Raw genomic sequence first — 22,704 nt, forward strand, 5'->3', positions numbered from 1 at the left:
TGTTCCGATTTAATGTGCGAGTGCACCAGTGTAACTACAGGCACAAGCGACATAACATCTTAGTTCCCAAGGATGGTGGCCATTGACGATTTTAATATTTCTTACAGGGCTACAATACTACTTCTATAGGTCTACTATATCAGACTGCCTACCTCATACAATAAAACAAAACGACAGTAAAAAATATGTTTGCTCCTTTTGGAAATGTTAAGTTATATTATAAAACTAAGCACCGGCTTAGAATAGTACTCCCCCAATCTCATCCCGTGGGTGTCGTAAGAGGCGACTGAGGGACGGGGAAAAGGGGGGATGGGCAGCAGCGTCCCCCCTCCCATAAACATCTTACCCCCTACTGCGCTCGCCAACACGCCTGCCCAGCGCAGCGAGTATGGGCAAACCCCTCCCTTAATGGCAGATGCGCCCAAAAAAAGGCCCCCAGTTACCGGCAAGCCCGCTAGGCCCGACCAAGGTAGCGGTCGCGGTATCGGCAGGGCAGGGGGTGCTAAGAATCACCGGTTCACGGCAGGCTACCGCATAAAGCGACTGAAAATGGCAACGTATAATGGACGCTCGATGAGGCTGGACCATCACCTCGCCGAATTAGAAGTAGAGTTAAGTCATATAAACTGGCATATACTGGGGTTATCTGAAGTCCGAAGACAGGGGGAGGACACGATAACTCTAGAGTCCGGTAACTTACTCTACTTCCGCGAAGGTGATAACCTCTCCCAGGGTGGTGTCGGTTTTCTAGTCAAAAAGGATCTCATTAGCAGCATTGTGGAAATCAGTAGTGTGTCGAACCGGGTAGCGTACCTTGTCCTAAAACTTTCCGACAGGTACTCCCTGAAGGTTGTACAGGTATATGCGCCAACTTCGACATACTCTGATGATGTGGTCGAAGCGATGTACGAGGACATCGCAAAGGCCCTCAACGACAACTCGAGGGCCCACTACAATGTTGTTATGGGAGACTTTAATGCTAAAGTGGGAGTACAAGATAGCGGTGAATCGAAAGTCGGACCTTACGGCTTGGGCTGCAGAAATCACAGGGGGCAAATGCTGGTAAACTTTCTCGAAGCGCAGGGGTTTTTTTTGATGAATTCTTTCTTTCAAAAGAAGCCTCAGAGGAGGTGGACCTGGCGAAGCCCCGATAACGTGACAAGGAACGAGATAGACTTTATCATTTCGAATAAAAGGCACATATTTAGAGATGTTTCAGTGATCAACAGGTTTAATACCGGAAGTGATCACCGCTTGGTTCGAGGCACTCTAAATATCAACTTAAAAGCCGAAAGATCGAGAATGATGAGGTCTACTCTCCGACCTACCATGCTCCAAGCTGCTCAAGGCTCCGAAAAGTTCCAAATGGAACTTCAAAATCAATTCACCGCGTTGGAAACCATAAGCAGCATTGATGAGAGAACCGACACGCTGGTCAAAATACTGCAAAACACATCCCGCAAGTGTTTTCCGCCACAGAGAAGAGACAACGCACCAAAACTCTCTGCTGAGACACTCGAGCTCATGAGAAAACGACGAGAACTACCATCGTTTTTGTCAGATAAGGCCTTAAACCGAACAATAAAAACGCTGACGCGACGCGATCTCCGACGCTCCAATACCCGTGCCATCAAGGCTGCGATTGAGCAAAATCGGGGATCGAAAGTGTTCGCTCGCAAGTTTGGGAGGCCGCGTCTGACAAAACTTAAAACTGAAAATGGTGGGGTCGTTACCTCTAGGCCTGAGATTATCGGAAAAGTAGAGAGGTTTTATGGGCAGTTGTTCTCTTCAAGATCGGATAAACCCGTGGGAATCAGTATTGATGACCAGCGCGCCCCTCTTATGCGCCATTACTCCGAGGAGCTCCCGGTCGTTGACCAACGAGAGATTAGGGCGGCTCTAGAACAGCTTAAAAACAACAAAGCTCCGGGAGATGACGGAATCACAATAGAGTTGCTTAAGGCAGGCGGGACTCCGGTCCTGAAAGAGCTAGCAAGCCTCTTTAATTCCGTCATCCAACATGGCAAGACCCCGGAAACGTGGAGCGGGAGTGGGGTGGTACTGTTTTTCAAGAAAGGTGATAAAACCCTCTTGAAAAACTACAGACCAATCTCCCTCCTGAGTCACGTGTATAAGCTGTTCTCAAGAGTCGTCACGAACCGTCTCGCCAGACGACTTGACGAGTTCCAGCCCCCAGAGCAAGCCGGCTTTCGATCAGGCTACAGCACCGTGGACCACATCCATACTGTTCGGCAGATTGTGCAGAAGACCGAAGAGTACAATCAGCCGCTGTGTATGGCATTTGTGGACTACGAGAAAGCCTTCGACTCCATCGAAACCTGGGCAGTGCTCGACTCATTGCAGAGATGTCATATCGATTGGAGATATATCGAGGTACTGAGATGTCTGTACAACGCCGCTACAATGACTGTCCACATCCAGGACTGTAAGACGAAGGCGATCCAACTGCGCAGAGGGGTGAGACAGGGGGATGTAATATCCCCGAAACTGTTCACCAACGCGTTGGAAGACGTTTTCAAAACGCTGGATTGGACTAGGTATGGAGTCAATGTAAACGGCGAGTACATCTCACACCTTCGATTTGCCGACGATATCGTCATGTGTCAATGTTTGAAGACGAAAGTCTTCAACCAATGCGTCTTACCTGCCATGACATACGGTGCCGAAACGTGGACACTAACTGCGGGACTAGTCCACAAATTCAAAGTCGCTCAGCGTGCTATGGAGCGAGCTATGCTCGGAGTATCTTTGAAGGATAAGATCAGAAATGAGATTATCCGGAAAAGAACCGGAGTCACCGACATATCTTGCAAAATTAGCAGGCTGAAGTGGCAGTGGGCTGGTCACGTATGTCGTAGGACCGATGGCCGTTGGAGCAGACGAGTCCTAGAGTGGAGACCGCGAATCGGCAAGCGCAGCGTAGGGCGTCCTCCAGCCAGGTGGACCGACGACCTTAAGAAGGTGGCGGGCACCAACTGGATGCGGAAGGCGGAGGACAGGGAGCTTTGGCGCACCTTGGGAGAGGCCTATGTTCAGCAGTGGACAACGATTGGCTGTTGATTGATTTGATTTGATTGAAGCAGTACTCTCATTGTGTTCTAGTCTATTCTTCTGGGCCGAGATGGCCCAATGGTAAGAACGCGTGAATCTTAACCGATGATCGTGGGTTCAAACCCGGGCAAGCACCACTGAATTTTCATGTGCTTAATTTGTGATTATAATTCATCTCGTGCTTTACGGTGAAGGGAAACATCGTGAGGAAACTTGCATGTGTCTAATTTCACTGAAATTCTGCCACATGTGTATCCCACCAACCCGCATTGGAGCAGCGTGGTGAATAAGCTCCAAAACTTCTCTTCAAAAAGAGGAGAGGAGGCCGTTAGCCCAGCAGTGGGACATTCACGGGCTGTTACGGTACGGTACATATTAATTTCGTAGTTTGCCCAGCACAGGTGATAAATGATGACATGTAATAAAAAAACAATTCATAAAATATGAAAAATACTCAATACGTTATAATTAATATAATATATATAACAAGAAACGAATTACATTAAATTTATTTCATTATAAAACAATGACGTCAACAATGGTAAAAATTAAAGTTTAATCATTGAACACATTGGAAATATCTTATTTTACTTGAATGTCAAATTTTTATCACTGTACTATAATTTGATAAGTTCACAGCTCCTTGCAATGTTTTCTTTTGGAGATTCTGAAATAATAAATAAATAAATAAGTATTTTTAACAAAAAAAAAAAACAATAATGTTTCGACACATCACAATAATAATAGAAAAAAAATTACAATGAAAAGACAGAATGCTATAAAATATCGCCTATTATGTAAAATTGCTTAATTTAATAAATATTTGAAACATGCTTGATTAAATGGAATATGTATAATATGAGTGTATGGTGTTGCCATAATCACTCAAAGTGATTGTGGAAAATCTTAGTATAAATTATTATAATGAATCAATTGTTAAAAATTATACCTTCTTGAAAATATTTGCCATCAGCAAATTAGTTTTTTTCATGTTCTCCTTTTTCAATTCCTCTTTCTTATGCACAACTTCTGGTAGTGATTTATAAATTTTTTCAGAGTGCTTCTTCATTTCACGTTCACTGATAAATTTTGGTGCAACTGAAAATATAATATTATTTACAGATACATATTATGGCTCTGTGCAGGCCTGTTTTGGTCAGACAGGACATCTGTTTGACCGATCAGATCAATTTTTGTAACGAGTGAATCAGTGACACTTCAGGCATGACAAAACATCCTAGTTTTCATAATGGTGTATAGTCAATGTTTCATACTGTACAAATATGTATGAGCAGTAATCTATTAGCTTGCCTGCCTTTCAATTTTAAGTTTATATGCCACTTTTGTGCTATACTCGGGGCCTTTTTAAAATACCTGATTAAAAAAATTATAAGTGGCCTGCAAGTCTGGCAAATGGGCCACCTGATAAATGGGGCCATAGGCATGTTTAATGTAAGAACTATTAACTATTCCTTTTGTCGCCAATGTACCACCAGCTTTGGGATCTAAGATGTTATGTCATTTGTGCCTGTAATTATACTGGCTCACTCATGCTTTAAGCCAGAACACAACAATAACTAAGTATTTCTGTTAGGCGGTATGCAATGAGTGGTTGCTACCTATCCAAGTGCGATCGCACAAGGTTTTACATGCCACTTTACCTTTTTTTCGCCGTAGTTCATGACCTAGTGCTCTGGCGAAATTCTTCAATTCAGACTCATTTAGACCGCTCAATGCCTGTGCTCGGTCCAACTGCAATGACAGCAGTTGCCGCTTGGCAGAGCGTTCATTTGCTCTGTAATTATAAAGAACAATATTTTGTTTTAGACATTAATTACAAACGAAAATTAAACGTATATGAAAAGCCAATAGTTGTTGTAAGTATAAAAGAACATTCTGATGACTTTTGCTTTGTAAAATCAAAATTTCATAAGACAATCTTAAATAATCATGAAATTACATTAAGAATTTCTACTCGCTATAAAGCATTCGAAGTTCGATTTCGTCTACATTATTTAATTCAAAACGTCAATTGTTGAGCATGTGGTAAATCAAATACATATGTTATTTCTTTATATTTTATCCGTTTCTACAAATGAATTCGACCGCTATGTGACTTTGCCTAGGCTCACTGAATCGAGCTCGCCTATTAAGTGGCCAAATTACCATTACGTTATAAATAACATAAAACAAAGTTACTAGGATACGATCAATATATTTACCGTGTAAAAAATCATGTTCGATAGACTCACCAATCCTTGTTACTTCGTTTTGCACGCAATGCATGTATGGATCAATACATGGATTACAATTATTTATCGGTACACCTACAAATCGCAATTATTTGTGATTCAAATAAAATATAAAATATTTAATTTCTTAGTGTTGAAAGAATTATAATACCTTTGTAACACACATTGCAAGCTTCCGTACAAGGACTAGGTAAACACGACGGATTGTGAACGACTATCATATTCAGCCGGGGTTTATCACATTCGCTTGGTCTAAAGTAAGAAAAATTGGTGAGTTCTATGGACTTACATAACTACTACTAAAAGTGTATGGAATTATGTACAGAATATTTTACGGATTAAAAAAACGAATAAAAATTACCTAGTATCGTTGATCAACTTCAAGCAATGTTGCCGCTTTGAACACTTATCTACAAAATCGGGACGATTTCGTTCTAAATATTCCCTCACAGTGTAGACATTAGTTTTCCTAAGAAATTCGTCTGTACTAGATATCTCGCTGTCATTCGGTAAACTTCTTGAGCGGTAACTTTTAGATCTCGGACTGCAATGGGGCATATCCTTTTCTATTTTCGTGGCCACTTCTTTGAACGGCAAATTGCCGACCTTCCGTTTCGACGGTACTTTGACGATAATATTTTGCAACTTATGATGGTTACTATCACAAGCAACCTCCTCACTGACAACACTGTCCGAAGTTTGTATGATCAAGTTGTAGGCGACACATTTTTTCTTTTTTTCACTGGATTTTCTAGCTTTGTGGTTTTTACATTTATGTACTTTACACGAGCAATGGTGCACTCGCCGACACTGGTCGCAGTTCATAGAAGTACTGCTCGAAGCTTCGCATTTTTTATCTTTACCATGAGATTTGCAACGCTTTTGGTGATATTTTTCGCATTCCTTTTTTATTTTATTTAATATTTTACAAGTTGCCGAATCGGACGATGTACTCGGTATTTCAGTTGAAATAATCTGGGAATCTGAAGAATTTGTACATGTTTTGTAAATTTTCGCCTTCTCTGTGGATAACTGTATACCTTTATCCACAAAAGTCTTCCTTGGAGATGATTTGTATGAGTCTTTAGCCAAAACCTTGTCATTGGATTCACATACAGTTTCACAGGCTGATGAAGATGACGTTTTATTTCTTTCGTGATCTGTATTATCTTCTGTATCTAAGAGATAATTTAGAAATGTGATAATTTCTCGAAAACATTTCTTTCTTTTAGTCTTTTCAATATCTTTCTTAGAATAACGCCTCGTTATATCTTGTATTATATCAAGTAGAGGATCTTTAGAGGTGGACGATTTAGTATCATTATCAGTGTCACTAACAGAATCTTTTAACTGTACTCCTGTTTCAGAACTCGATTTACCCTTTTTTGTATCTATTGATTTTAAGGAGTTTTTTTCTGAACTAATATCTTGCATTTTATCTTCAACATTGATTGTAGATATAGATTTTGATTGCATTTGAGATATCGGTGCTATATTTGGCGTAACCTCTGCATCTTTTATGACTTGATTGTTAATTGGAGTAAATGTGACATGGCAAGATTTCTCCATTTTGCCGGTATCTGTATTCGAACGTAGTAACGGTTTCTGTACATTTCTTTTATCGTTTTTTGGAAATGTATTGTATTTGCGACAATCAATGAGACACGTATTTAAAGGACAAGTTTTAGGAAATGGATGAGTAGTTTCTTGTGTATCCGTGCCGATATTTTCGCAAGCTGCATTTTTATTTTCACAGCATGTCTTTGCTTGTTGATAAAACTCATCAAATATGTTTGCATTAAATGATTGCACTCCTTTCGAACACTCTTCCCGTATTGACGTATAATTTTCAGCAATATTTTTTTTATCTGTCTCTGTTCCCGTACATACAAATTTTGTATTAGTCTTAAAATCGTTTTGCAATGAACTTTGCGCACATGAATTGTCATCCTTTCCAGATCCTAAGCTTACCTTAAGAGTCATATTTGTGCCTTGAATTGGAATAGTGAAATTGTTAGAACTCTGTTTACCTATCGGAACAGGTATATTTTTGTTAATTTCAACAGACGATTGAATTTCTTTATCGTATTTTTCAAGAGTATTCGTAGATTGTTCTCTAACATTTATACACACACATTCCGATGGATCTTTTCCACATATAGCATTACTCTCCGCAGAACTAGTACCACTTCTCAATTCGGTTTGTTTTCTGATATTACTTTTAGAACCTGACTGTAAAACTTCTTTGTATTTTTCACTTATTAATTCAACACAATTTTTATCATTAATAATATTTATATCGGATAACGAAGGATCAGATATTTTTGGATCAATACTTATTTCAGTTTGTATACACCGAGTAGCCTCATGTATGAATTTACTTGTTCTTTCATTTAAAGGATCTGTCATAGTTTTTACATTATCAAGTTTCTTGATATTAACTTTATCTCCAGATGATGACGAATCAAGACTTTGTTCACTAGATTTGCTTTGAAGTTTAATCGGTAAGTTCAGATTTGTTTGTGATGATTTTGATGTCTGATTATTTAAACTATTATTGTCTTTGATAATTAAACACTTTTTCTCACAATCTTCACTATTGAATGTCGATATTTTTAAACGCGGTGAGGTAGAATTACTAGAGAACTGTTCACTCGCAGTATTAGATACTTTTGATGTCAAATTTTCACCTAAGTTTAAGTACTTATTGGTTAGTCTTGAACATTTGTAAATTAAGATATTTTCAGGTACTTTCTGCATTCCTTCATCTCCAGTGCAGACACAAAAATATTTGATATCTTCATTTGCACAATCCGATACAATTTGAGTTTTAGACTGAGGCCTATTACATTTATCGCATTTATGTTGGCATATTTTAGGTTCACTCACTTCTTTGTATGCTTGTGGCGAACTTTGTGTAGCTTTTGTATCAGGACAGACGTCATTACTTTTTATATTTACTTGTACTGCACTATCTATAACTCCGATTCGTGAGTGTGATGTGTGATAAGGACAACAACAATAATGCCTCTCAGCTCTATGATAACAATCTTTGGCACTATCAACTTTATTCTGTTGTTTTTTATTATCATTTGATCTCTTTGTGTAATTATCAGAGTTACCAGATGACAGAGTAAAAACAGAATGACTTCTTTGTTTTCTTATAGAATTATAATTTTGATAATTGATATTAGAATTGGATCCACCTTCCAATTTACTGGCATCGCCTGATCCATCATCATAGTTGTTCCGTACCAAATCATTCATGAGGTCTTTCAAATTATTTTTCCTTCTTTCAGCTTGCGTCACAACATTGAATGCAAGATCAGAACCAACAAGTTTTTGTTTAAGAAATATTTCCTTATCCTTTAAATGTTTTTTGTAATTCTCTTCTCTCTTCAATGCATCTAAATACTTTTTATATAATATATCTGATGAAGTTTTATCAATTCCCGTATCTAATATTTTTCTATTTTTGCTTGATATGTCTGAATCTGTATTAGACAAGTCAGCTGCCTTTTTGGTAGTTATAGCTGTGTCAATCTTCGAAAGAACGGGTAAATTGGGGACACTTTGTGAGGTGGAAGCTATTGCATTAGCATTAAATTTGTCCATACGTAAAATAGACTTATTTGGTTTTGTTGTTTTGGTTTTAGTGGCAGTGTTATTTGCATCTGAGGTACTAGATGTTGTATGGGTAAGATTATGTTTATCTATTTTTTTACTATCAAAACTTAAGCCCGATAGAAATTCAGTTGAACTATCATCATCCTTATATTTTGTTTTGATAAGTCTCTGAACTACTTCTTTAATTAGTTTCTTTTTTAATTTTGAATCTTCATGTCTATGTTCTAGAGCCTTTTTGAGTATATCAATGCCTGTTTCTAAATCTTTTGTAAAAGAATATTTTATTGTTTTACTTGAGTCGGTTGTGAGTCCAGCGCTTGATTCTAGGCTAGATTTATTACCATAATCATTACTGTTTTTATTTAGTTCATTCATTTGATTTTGATTGTAAATATGACCTGGCATATATTCAAAACTCTCTGCTTCCGACAACTGTTCTGTACTTTTTTCAAGTGGAGCAATTTTTTTTTCAGTGACTAAACTTTTTCTCCTTTGCTGTCGTTTTATTCGCATAACCCTCTTTTTACGTGTTTTTTTCTTTAAAGTATTCAAGTTGATAAGAACAGGAATTGCTTTAGCGTGTTGCTCTTTGAAATCACTAGAACTGCTTGATTTTTGTTTATTTTTAATCAAAGTTGTTTGTATCTCTTTGTCTATTGTACGTTGAGGTGTGACTTCTGTTTCGACTGAAACTTTTTCTGGACTTACAGATACACTTTTCGATATATTTTCTATACTAACACCTCCATCTTTTTCAACATTGAAAGAAATATGTTTTGTTAAATTGACATTTATAGGTTGCCGATTATTTTCAGAGTTTTGAGAAATATTAAGATTGACTGAATCAATATCTCTATTATAAATTTTTGTTGTTTTCTTAGCGAAACCCTTTTTGTTTTTTGCTTTATTGTCATTAACATCTAAAGGTGTTGATTGTGCTGTGGGCATTCCTAAATCTGAGTCTTGCTTCGTATCATTATTTGAGTATTGTTGATGCAATGCCATCCTTTCTATTGTGCTTAAACTTGATGCTGAATTTTTTCTATCACTTGTGTTACCGTAACCAACATCAGCTAAGGAATCCCATTCAAGTTTTCGTTGAGATGTAATACTGCTAGTTGGTGAATGTGGCTTATTTGTTGAAGTATCCAATGTGCCATCAACTGCTGAAAAAAAAATTCTATTATTATTTATGATATCAAATTTTATTTTTATATAGCAATTGTTAATATAACATGTAATTCATTATGGTAATGATATAATTTAAAACAATTTTGTGTTTCATAAATTTTGGGCTATCTATATAGCATAATTATTGCCCTTTGATGTTTTGAATGAATGGAATAAAGCTTTTTTTCTATACATTAGATTATATTATATGAAAAAAATCATCATTTGCTTTCCCCGTTTTTATAATAAATAACCATAAAATGAATCAATTATTTGTGATATAACATTTAATGATCATGTTAGCATTTGTTATCTTCAATGATTGATGAAAGTGAACTATTATAAAAACGAATATGCAACCGCCTCTAGGTCCCTTCTGTTAAAATAAGTTTTTATTTTGTTTTTTGCAACATTAAAAGATACTTTAAAATAATAGATATCAAACTGTAAATACAATGTTTTAATACATTGACATAAGTATAGTATAAATATGTATAAAATACAAAACTAAATACTTACATTTATGAGAATACATATCTTCTGATCTTATTGATTCATTGTCCGAGATTCTGGAACCTACTGGCTCTGCTTCATCTCTTATAATTGGTGGAGATTCTGAATCACTTTTGAGGATTTTATAATTATTCTGAAATTTTTTTAAACTTTATTTCTATGTTGTATGTATTATAATAATTAATTAATACATACATTCAACATGAATATTTTCTTCATAGTAAGCGCTTTGGGACAGTTTTGTCATAAATTTTAATTATTGCAGATCATAACACTTGAAATAAATTAAAAAATAATTGTCACATAGCATAGCAAACCTGTGAAGTGGAAGGCTCGGGAATAGAGCATTGTATAGATATTCTACAAAGTTCTGCGGACGATTCACTTTTTTTCTCTCCAGAATCCGAAGAATCAGTTTGAGACTTCATCTTTCTCCAAAACAAACTCGTGGGATCTCTTATATCACTTTGGGCTGTAGATAGAGAAAAAAATTGTTCTAAGTCCCGCTTTCTCCCAAATTTTTTGTAGTAATCTATAATCAAATTGTTGACTGCCGATTGAGATTCCTCAATACAATTATTCGATTGACCTACATACTCTGATCCATCAGTTTCCATAGTTTAAAATTTACAATATAAAATTAAAATGTTCCAAACTAAATAATATTAACATTGCTATATGTTTAAACAAGTAATAAAAGTATGATAAATTTCATAAAGGCCTCTTTAATTTTCGTTTGACGTTAACATTAACGATATTTTTGATAAACAAAACAAGTTCAAAATTTTTTTTTTTAATAATATCGTTTTGACTTGGAATCGAGTTTTTTTATCACAAACTAATTAGTAGCAAAATAAAAGAGGAATTGATCTTATTAAATTTAAGAACGAATTGTATATTTTGCAATATAGTGAAATAAGATTGTAATCGAAAAGTGAATGCTGTGACTTATTTATTAAAAACTGTAGTTATATTTCTTTGTAGACATTTTAAATGTCTACAAGCTGTATTCAAATTTTGATTTAGTTCTACGGTAAAATTATGAAAGATTTATTATTATTATTTATGAAAGAGTTATTTTCTATCTGGAGAGAGCCAACTAATAGTTAGATTTTTTATATAAAAAAATATGTAAATAAAGAAAAATAATAATAATTACATATTATATATTTTATTAATCATTATTTCACATATTTTCACAGTCATATTACGTAAATTACAACTGATGAACTGATAGTGTAGTGACTTTTAGTCAATGTCATTCATATTGTCAGATAATTGTCATTGTCATATTTTATCATCTAAATTTTATTATTTTACTGACGTACAATAATTGTGATCGGTACCTACGAAAAACATAAGTGCATTAGAAAATATAATTCTAATTAAAGAAAATACCTGTTATAAGTGAATAACAAATAATAAGTAAAAATGTCCCGTCAAGCGTCTCGCCTGGACGCAAAGAAAGTGGTAAGATAAATTATTTAGTGAATTTAAATTAGAATGTATGTTTACAAGAACATTATTCGATTAAAAATTGTTTAAAATTACAGAATTCGGAGCTATTGACACTTACATATGGAGCTTTAGTTTCCCAAATGTTAAAGGAAACCGAAAATCCGGAAGACGTAAACAAACAGTTGGAGCGAATTGGTTACAACATGGGCGTGCGACTCATCGAAGATTTTCTCGCTCGAACGACGTCAACTCGCTGCCTGGAAATGAGAGAGACGGCTGATAAAATTCAACAGGCCTTTAGGTAGACTGTTAACTTTATTATTTTCACCCTTTATTTATACATTACAAATGTTTTTTTTTATAATAGCACTACAGAGTTCTTAATAGATGGAAATGACAAATTTATAGAAAAAACATGCCATCTTAAAGATTGTACCTAAGACGCTGGCACTATTGCCTCTCTGCACCGCTAGACTCAGCCTTTAGACTACATAAGCACCAATAACATTAACATACAAGTGTAAAATTCAATTAGTAAGAGTTCGTCATAATTATTATTATTAATAGTCAATTTCACTTTGCAGGTTATACTTGAATATGCAGCCCACTGTTACCAGCTGGAGCAGTGCCGGTGATGAATTCTCCCTCGTATGGGACCAGTGCTCGCTCAGTGAATGGGTTGAAATGCCCAATAATGGGCTTAAGTATTGTGCTCTGATCCCCGGAGCTATCAGAGGTGCTTTGCAAATGGTGCAGCTTGAAGTGCAGTGTTGGTTTATTCAGGTAAATATGTCTTTAAACAGATGACACATAATAATGAAAAGTATAGGGGGTTTGATCATGACCTCTTTCAGCTGACTTTCATGTTTAGATTCTTTTATCGGCTCCGTAGATCCTATGATTAGAATTTTTTAACAAACAAATACTTCCGCTTTCAAATAGTATTGATTGGAGGAGAAAAAAATTATGTTAGGAATTCCTTATAAAATGTCATTACAAATAGTATTGTTTACAATCTACAATAAAAAAAATTATATCTGAATATAATAAATTACTGTTATTACATTACTTTAATGCTTTATGTACAATATTTGGTGTACAATAACAGGAGCAGTGATATAAAACTCACTTGCCGGGTCTGAGGCCTCTTGTATATTGCACATTTAGAAATTTATAATATTATACTAGTTTTCGCTCGTGTCTCCGCCCTCTTGTTTGGGGTAGGGGGATGAGTGTTAAGTATAAATAATTAGCCAAAGTAAACACACTCCTTGGGTTCAAGCTTGTGTCATACCAAATTTTATCAAAATTGGTTCAGTGGTTATCCGTCAAAGTGAAACAGATAGATACAGCTACTTTCTTATTTATAATAATATGATAGATATATGTATAATAATATGATGTATGTATTGATTACTACTATTTTGGTATGATCAAATTAAATACCATAAATTTTTATTAACATTGATTTCAGGATCAGTTAAAAGGTGATGCAGTAACCGAGTTAAGAGTGAAATACATAAAAAGGTTGGAAGATGCAGTACCTGCTGGAGAAGACTAATTTATTATTAAATTTATCTGGTTAATGTATACCTGTCTCACTCTATGTAAACAACACGTTTAGTTACATAAATATGAAAAAGACAACAGTATATAGACTGCTACTCATTATACACTGTCTAGTCTCCATGGTTAAACAGTTGTTCATTCTTTTTTTTAATTCAAATTAGGTTGGCAGACTGGCAAATGCGTGTGATGGTGTTACCACCGCCACCAATAGACGTTAGAACTGTAAGAAATATTAATCATCACTTACATCGCTAATGCGCCATTGGCTTTGACCTTTCAATCGTGAACACAAAAATACTAATATTGCTATTTTGGTAGAATATCTAATATGTAGTGAGTACCTACCCAGACGGTAGCTTGCACAAAGCCCTACCACCAATTTAATTTCAGTACTAGTAGTATGTAAATTTGCTTATTTGACAGCTCATATACATTTTTATGGCATATATTTATCTGGCGTCTACCAAAATTTTTTCTTTTGTTTTTATTAATTTTAAAATTCTGAATTCATGGTAGGGTGGGGTTGATTGAGAAAGCTTAGATCACATGTAATTATTGTTATTTAAATATTGTTATAATTTAAAAAAAACTATATGGTGCTACATTTCGAAATACCTACACGAATTTGCACCATAATATAATAATAATACATTTGTTTATTCCCTTAAAAAAAAATTAAGTTAACAATTACTAATGGCTACTTTTGGGGCCCGTTACAATAGTTAATTTATGCCGTAATCATAAAATATAATTAATGTTTAATTTTAATTTCTTTAAATTTACATAAAATGTTATCAAAAAATATGTTTTTTATTACACAATAAAACCCACCTAATTAAGTAGGTATACTTCCTAAATAATTGATACAAGTGAATATTATTATTTTAATATTATTTCTGAATGAATTATAAAATACTTTAAAATTAAAAAAGAGAAGAATTTATTGTAAGGTTTGGTAAGATGAAACCTTTTAGTTGCAATATTAATTTGTTTAAATATATTTTTTATTTACTTCCGTAACAGCCTGTGAATGTCCCACTGCTGGGCTGAAGGCCTCCTCTCCTCTTTTTGAGGAGAAGGTTTGGAGCTTATTCCACCACGCTGCTCCAATGCGGGTTGGTGGAGTACACATGTGGCAGAATTTCAGTGAAATTAGACACATGCAGGTTTCCTCACGATGTTTTCCTTCACCGTAAAGCACGAGATGAATTATAATCGCAAATTAAGCACATGAAAATTCAGTGGTGCTTGCCTGGGTTTGAACTCACGATCATCGGTTAGGATTCCCGCGTTCTTACCACTGGGCCATCTCGGCTTTCACTTTTTATTTACTTAATAAACATAAATTTCCATCACTGTTTGTGTGACAGCAAAATATCGATACCGATTAAACTGGTTATAATCGAATCGGTAATCTAGTGTAAGCTAGTGTTTTGTTTTTAGTGAAATATATATATAAAATATTATGTACGTATAGTAATTAAATGAATTAGACTCTTGTTTTTATCACCCATACCATTTTTAGTGTTTATTTATAAATTATATTAGTTTTATTCGCGCCCCCCCTACACGTGTATACCCTATTCCAATCGGAGTAGGAATAAAGGTAAACAAACCGTAGACGAAATTGCATGCGATTTTCTAATTGTTCTTCTGTATTACGCTCTATAAACAGTTCTTGATTAATTTACCTTTATTTTTAATACAACACCATTCCACTTAACTAGTTATAACCTAATTTAACAAATATCACTTAGCAAAAATACGTTTTCTATACATATTATCAACAAAAACAAGTAGATATTTTCGTGACGAGCATTTTAATATGATACCTTAGTAGTGAAATTTGTCGTATTTATGTTTTTAGTTTTAGAATCAAACATTTAATTTTTACATGCTAGTTAGAGGTATTCGTTTAATATAAACATAATTCAGAATTTCAAAATGTTCGTAATAACGGTCTTGATACTTTGAATATCGATAGTGTTGTCATAATAGTTTGTTTCATTTCAAAGTTAATCTCAGGCTTATTGTTAATCTTGAAGATGATTTGTGAACAACGCCGTATCGGCAATGATATAAGTTGAAATCCATTAATGACTGCGACCCATTGAAATTGATTTTTACCATATTATGTTTGAAAGTCAAATACGTAGTCTAATATAGTAGATACGATACAAATGTCATTTAAATAGGCTTATAAGGGGACTTTTGAATCGGCATATTACAGTATACAATTAAACATAAAGCTGCCACCTACTCTGCTTTTTCTGTATTTTAATGACATGTGCAAATTAGCATCATTCAATGTTGGCAGACGACAGCACTGTAGACGCCTTATATACCGGCCGCGCTAATATATGTCGGGATCACGTTGATGAGTATAAACTTGTGTCTGAAATAACAAGTTTTTATTAACTAAAGCCTGAGATTGGGGCCAACCAAATTTGGTACAACTCAATCCCAATACGACACAAGTTAGCGACTTCTAAAATGACTCCTAAAATGTCACCTTTTGACCGCGATGACTTCTAAATGACCTTGCTACCAAATCCAGTATCAGGGCGTCAGTTGCCGCGGTCTATTGCAAGATGAAGCCTAATTAGCCTCTAAAAGCTTTGTGTTCTCAACAAGGTAAGTCAGTACTTCACGTCAGCTTCTCGCCTACAATTCTACAAGGTGAATAATCAGCCCCGCATGGAGTACTGCTCTCATCTCGGGGTGGGAGAGATGTTATCACTCTGCTTCGTCTATCGCATCTTTTACGGAGAATGCTCTGAGGAACTGCTTAGATTAATCCCATGCGCTGAATTTCACCACTGAACATCGCGCCTATATTCTAAATTCCATCCATACCATCTCGATGTCTGGAAATCCACTACTACAGCGCTATTTTTAAAGCATTTCCTGCCATTTCTGCGGAACCATATTACCCGGCGACTTTTCCGAACCGTTATAACATAGAACCTTCAAGAAAAGCCTAAGCCTACGCATTCCTTTAAGGCCGACTTAACAAAGACATAAAAAAGGTTTCTTCCAGTAACTGATTATTTCATTAAAAGTAGGCTCCTCACATCGCTATGAGCGCTACCAATGACATAGTATGTTTGCATCCTTCACGTTCGAGATTGTTAATTTTCTTTGCACTTTCATTAGAGGAAATTTACAATAATATGCCGTGGCTCTATATCGTAACTATCGCACCCCGAACTGTGTACGTAAAATAAAATGTAAGAAATGTATATTATATATCTTCTATAGAAAGCAGAAAGCACTAGTATCTACATGAAGAATACGGACTTATTGCCGATCACTGTTATGATCAACTGCATTAACAAAATATTAAAATAAACAATAATAATAAGCTCACTAATATATTTCGAGTAATTTGTGAAAGAATCTGCAATCGTAAGATCGACTTCCGGTAGATTATTTGTTAGTCTACGTGAAAATACTGCTCTTATTTTAGCATAAAATAATATATTAATAATCGTTGTAATATTATTATAAGTAAAAGAACATATGTGCGGCGTCAAATCACAAAGAACGATAAAATAAATACAAAATTATCAATGCGCGTCTCGCAAAAGAGTCGCCCGCAATAAAGAACGGGCGTTGTAACGTCACAGTCAATACTCGGACGGAGCAAGAATTATACGACAGCGCTCAAATTGATTTGCTTATAAAAAAAAAGTTTACATGATATATTTATAATTTTTTCACACATATTATTATAATCGTGTAAAGATTATTTTAGTATAAAAAAATAATATTTATTTAATTTACATCTTCCTAATTGTGCATTGCGACTCACAATTATTACAGATATGATATTGTTTTATTGAATACACAAACTTGTAGAAGTCATACTTTGTAAAAAATATTTAAAATTGGAATTCGAAGAGCAAATAAAAAAATACTATTGTAACCTTTACGAGATCAGATACTCCACTTATTGATGTAAAAATATTTCAATACATTCAAATAAATGAAACAAATGTTATTGTGTCTGCATACAAACAAATAATAATTATTCTTCTATAGAAGTACCTCTACTACAGAGAAGTGCGTCCTTCATAGAATAGTATCAATATCTATATCGTAGCATGCTAGGTACGTCTGCTATTCAATTAGCGTCCAACAATAAGCATGAAAACAAAACCTCAATTGAATTCATTCATTTTATTAATTGAAAAGGTTTGAACATCCTCGTTATTTATTCAATAGATTTTATAGAACAAGATTTATAAAACAATACCTTGTACCGCTCTTTTAAAAAAACAACTGTTATGAAAAAATATTGCAATCACAAAAAAAAGAAACTTGAAAATAATGAAGTATTGCCACAATTTCCACATGTAAGTATATTTAATACTAAATGTAAATGAAATAAAAAAATCAAAAATTATAATTTTATATAGTTATTAAATATTTGTGGAGGTTTAATAACTCCGGTTACAGAATAATTATTCAAATCATGTTTCGCGCGTTAAAGAAGGGACAGATGATACAAGAAAATAGCTTGATAATAAAGCGACGCAGAATAAACGTAATAGGGTGTCTATTATTTGGTCATTACAGTGAACCTCTTAATAAATAAAGCTTTACTTATAAATATAATAAAGTAAGTATATGTTATAAGTAATTATTTTATGGCTTAATTGGCTTAGTATTTCACAGTACAGTAGACTATGAGCGCTGTGTTCTGTAATATATTATAGTATTCATTTAATATTACCAATATTTATTGTTATAAATTCTCAACATTACGCTGATTTAACTAAAATTTTGGTTTATTATCGTAATATTCTCTATAAACGATGGGACATAGCTTGGTTATGCTTTTTCGAAACGAATTATTTAATTTTTTAAATTAAAAATCAAAAAATAATATTTGCGGCAATACAATAGCTATGTCATCAGGGTAGAGTTTCGGTGCCTCATAATTAGTTTTTAACCTTATTAGCTAGAGTAGTTAGTTTAGGGTAGGTACCACCCACTCATCAGATATTCTACCGCAAAACAGCAGTAGTTGGTATTGTTGTGATCCGGTTTGAAGGGTGAGTGAGCCAGTGTAATTACAGGCACAAGGGACATAAAATCTTAGTTCCCAAGGTTGGTGGCGCATTGGCTATGTAAGCGATGGTTGACATTTCTTGCAATGCCAATGTCTAAGGGCGTTTGGTGACCACTTACCATCAGGTGAGACCATTTGCTCGTCCGCCTTCCTATTCTATAAAAAAAAAGCTTTATAATTAGAGCCTTGCAATTATCTTAATAATGCCTCTTTATTTAGAATTTACTTGTACAATACTGAAAATTGCATTTTCAGTTACTTTAAAAATATTTATTACATTTAGATAATCTAGGTCGGCGTCGATGTTACATATCTAATGAGCGGAATTAAGGTGATTTTTTAAAGGACAATCAGTCAACCAGGCTGTGGGGCATTAACCCGCTAGGCAAGCTGGTGTAATCGTCTTCCACACCGTTTCATGTTGAGTACACTACACACCACTGTCCAGTGAACCTTTGAAATTATGAGAAAAGCGAATGATGATGATAAATATAGATTTTTTAGTTGGATATGATTATTTAAGTACAAGTTTGAGTTGGTTATTTGTAATAGATTGCTATGTAGCGATAACGCCGCCAAAGTATGTTGATTGTGTTGTATCCATGTGCTAAGTATGTAATTTTTAATTTTTCGTGCTTTTTAATTTATGTTTTTGTCTTCTATCTACAAAACAGTCCATTAAAATTTCGAAACTACGTCAACCTACAGTCACTCACACATATACAGGTACACAACAAACGAAGCAAGTAGACAATGACTTCGTTAGTCGAGAAACTCTTCTCTCGGAGTGACACTCAACTTGTGTATACTTAACGTAAACATCGTTTGAATTAACATATATATTCCTTATAACAGGGCGATAAGGTTCAAAATACTTTAATATCAAATGCTCGCTATCCGCTAAGATGGGGGTCTCCAGTGTGATATGTAACTATGGTTCTGTAATTTTATATAGCGCGTCTAATGAACATATGAGTATACTATGATTTAGGTTTTACTACGGCGTTGTGTTTCAGAACGACGACTCCTTTTTAAAATTAAAAAAAAAAATGAATCCTGCTATTTATGATTAATGCTTTCTTAATGACGCAGTGCTATACAGTGGCTGTCGTACGAGTTCGAAGATACATATATTAATAGATAGATAAAATATAACAATTTGTATATATATTATGGACATTTTAATTTCACTGACATATTCATTATAGTAAGGCTTTGTGCAATCCCGTCTGGGTGGGTAACACCCGCTTGTCAGATATTCTACCGCTAAACAGCAATACATAGTATTGTTGCGTTCCTGTTTGAAGAGTGAGTGAGCCAGTGTAACTGCAGGCACAAGGGACATAACATCTTCGTTCTCACGCTTGGAAGCGCATTAGCGATATAAGGAAAGGTTGCATTTGCTCGTCCACCTACCTATAACATAAAAAAAGAACATTAAAATCACACGGAATTTTGTCATATTATACTATATTACGGACCATCTGAAAAAGCCTTTTCATTTTTAACGTCACCAGTAATATTTAAATACGATAATCCAGCGACATGCATAATGATGTAAATTACTGTAATGCTATTCTATAAGAACATACCTGTGAAATGTTGAAAACTGACTTATATTGATACGCTATTTTGATGCGTGTACCCTTTAAATGCTATGAGTATTATAGTCAATGTTGTATATAACTTTCTGTTATTTCTCGAATTTCGGTACCTTAGCTTACCTTACTTACTTACCTTAGTTCCGAGCTTGAACTTACAAATTAGTTCTACTGGTGCAATACTATTATTAATTAGGATACAGTTGCGGTCAAAGTGGATCGTAATATATATTCCTCATAAAAATGGAACTGACATGAATCGTAGCACCCAATAATACTAATTTATACTGGTTACGATACGTCCCCGATTCTATTACGAACTTCGACCGACCGCCGGGGTTCTACTAACAAACTACTATATTAATTATATATTATAATTCTACTAACAAATTGTCACTTTATCGCTATCGAATATAAACGTCATCGTTGCTGTTTATTCATTTTATTATTCTGTAATTTTATTATATACCATTATTAAGATTTGGTCAAATCAAGCCGAGATGGCCCAGTGATAAGAACACGTGAATCTTAACCGATGATCGTGGGTTCGAACCCGGGCAAGCACAACTGAATTTTCATGTGCTTGATTTGTAATTATAATTCATCTCGTGCTTTACGGTGAAGGAAAACATCGCGAGGAAACCTGCATGTGTCTAATTTCACTGAAATTCGCCACATGTGTATTCCACCAACCCGCACTAGAGCAGTGTGGTGGAATAAGCTCCAAACCTTCTCCTCAAAAAGGGAGAGGAGGCCTTAACCCAGCAGTGGGACATTTACAGGTTGTTACGATACGATTAAGAAGTTTACAATTAAGTTTGGTTTCAACATTACGGTATAAGGTAACGTTAATGAATAGAATAGTCAAAGTTGGATTGGATTGAATCGGGAATTTAAAAAAATTATGATATGCGTAATCGTTATAAATTAGTAAAATTGGACATTCTTCTAGAATAGGTAAACGGTTAAACGACAACGTTTACGTTTCGATTCGATTGCGATAACCAATTTGTTAGTAGAATTTGCTCTCTGATTTTATTTATGCGAGTTGATTTAGTACCCCCTAGCCTTCAGCTATAATACCTTTAAATATAACAGTTTAAAAGGATCAGTGAGCCAGTGTAATTAGACCCATGAGGGACATGACGAAATCGCCAACGAATTGATGATCAAAATAATGGTTTATCATTTTACAACTACTTCTTACAGCTTCTCCTACTGAGAGCTTATTTGCTTGTCCAGAAAATAAAATAAATTTGTGTTGTGTTTGTCTTGTTTTGGTTGTTTGTATCATAAAGGTTTTCAGACAAGGGTTTTTTTTTCGTGGATCTTTGTGTATACAGTGTTTGCTATTCATTTATGTCCAATTTTTTGCCGTTGCTTGTAAAAGCATATCTTCGTCTACCGACGCATCACGTATGTCACTGATTTTCTCTCGTCTTTAATACTTCGAACATAACGATATCAACTCTAAACCAAATAAATTCAACCCCTCCGAGTAACTAATATTATAAATGCGGAAGCAATTGTCTGTCTGTTATGATTTCACGGCTAAATAACTTGCTTCAAACCAAAATTTTATCAAAAACCGATTTTGATACAATTTTAGTTCGAAGCAAGTTTGAACTGCAAAAAAGGACAAACTGCTTTTTTATAACAGCCGACTCACAAATACTTGGTCAATAACTTATGTAAAATAAATACTAATATATATACATTGTATATGTAAATATGTTTTAATATGCTTTTGTAATGTATTTATAAACCTAAAACAGGAAAGCAATATATAATAATATAATATAATCTTAACGGGAAAATCATATTTTTGATAACCCCAATTTCTTGATAGCTACAGTTTAAAATAACATGTTTACTTCGATCTTTCACTTCTAAATATAATATATAAATTATACTTCACAATTGCATACATTTAATACATAAATATCTACTAAACGTTTTAATCGACTTATATAACATGTCATAGTAGCGTGTGTATCACGTTATTTAATTACAGTATCCGTATATAAATAGTCTGCATGTTTATAGTTTTATTTAGCTGTATATAAATAATCTATATAAGATTGGTTTTTTTTTTGGCGTCTGTACGCTCTTGGCGAAACATTTTGTTTTGTTTTGTACTCAGTACCTCGATCCTTAATGGCCATACACATAAATTCACGCAGTCGGGCAAACGTATGTAATTTCATTGCGTCTTGTATGAAATTCTAGCATTACCATTTTTAAAATACTAATTTTGCCCGTGGCTTTGCCCGGTTTTTAGGTAGGTACTCTTTTTCTGTACCATTAACAACGTGTAAGCTCCTGATTCCTGATGGTAGGGCTTTGTGCAGGCCCATCTAGGTGG

General features: G+C 34.5%; 2 protein-coding genes across 5 annotated transcripts; one reads left to right on the forward strand and one right to left on the reverse strand.

Moving 5' to 3' along the window:
- Positions 1 to 3,602: 3,602 nt before the first annotated feature.
- LOC126775414 (uncharacterized) lies at positions 3,603 to 11,308 on the reverse strand. Of its 4 annotated transcripts, none has more exons than XR_007669876.1 (7): positions 10,952 to 11,308; positions 10,641 to 10,767; positions 5,686 to 10,117; positions 5,476 to 5,576; positions 5,325 to 5,399; positions 4,734 to 4,867; positions 4,022 to 4,170 (listed from the first exon to the last, which is right to left on the reverse strand). XR_007669876.1 is itself a non-coding variant. In XM_050497327.1 (6 exons), the coding sequence occupies exons 1-6, from the start codon at positions 11,249 to 11,251 to the stop codon at positions 3,671 to 3,673; spliced, it is 5,208 nt and encodes a 1,735-aa protein (XP_050353284.1). In that variant the 5' UTR covers positions 11,252 to 11,308; the 3' UTR covers positions 3,603 to 3,670. The 4 variants fall into 4 exon arrangements, 2 of the variants coding, with proteins under 2 accessions (XP_050353284.1, XP_050353283.1); XR_007669875.1 differs by having other exon boundaries at positions 5,295 to 5,399; XM_050497327.1 differs by lacking the exons at positions 5,325 to 5,399; positions 5,476 to 5,576 and adding an exon at positions 3,603 to 3,739 and having other exon boundaries at positions 5,686 to 10,114.
- Positions 11,309 to 11,908: 600 nt separating this feature from the next.
- Positions 11,909 to 14,417, forward strand: LOC126775489 (trafficking protein particle complex subunit 3). Its single transcript, XM_050497467.1, has 4 exons — positions 11,909 to 12,104; positions 12,188 to 12,393; positions 12,677 to 12,875; positions 13,567 to 14,417. Exons 1-4 carry the CDS (start codon positions 12,066 to 12,068, stop codon positions 13,651 to 13,653), a joined length of 531 nt encoding a protein of 176 aa, XP_050353424.1. The 5' UTR covers positions 11,909 to 12,065; the 3' UTR covers positions 13,654 to 14,417.
- The last annotated feature ends 8,287 nt before the right edge of the window (positions 14,418 to 22,704 follow it).

The sequence above is a fragment of the Nymphalis io genome, chromosome 18 (genome assembly GCF_905147045.1).
Source record: "Nymphalis io chromosome 18, ilAglIoxx1.1, whole genome shotgun sequence".
NCBI classification, from domain to species: Eukaryota; Metazoa; Arthropoda; class Insecta; order Lepidoptera; family Nymphalidae; genus Nymphalis; species Nymphalis io.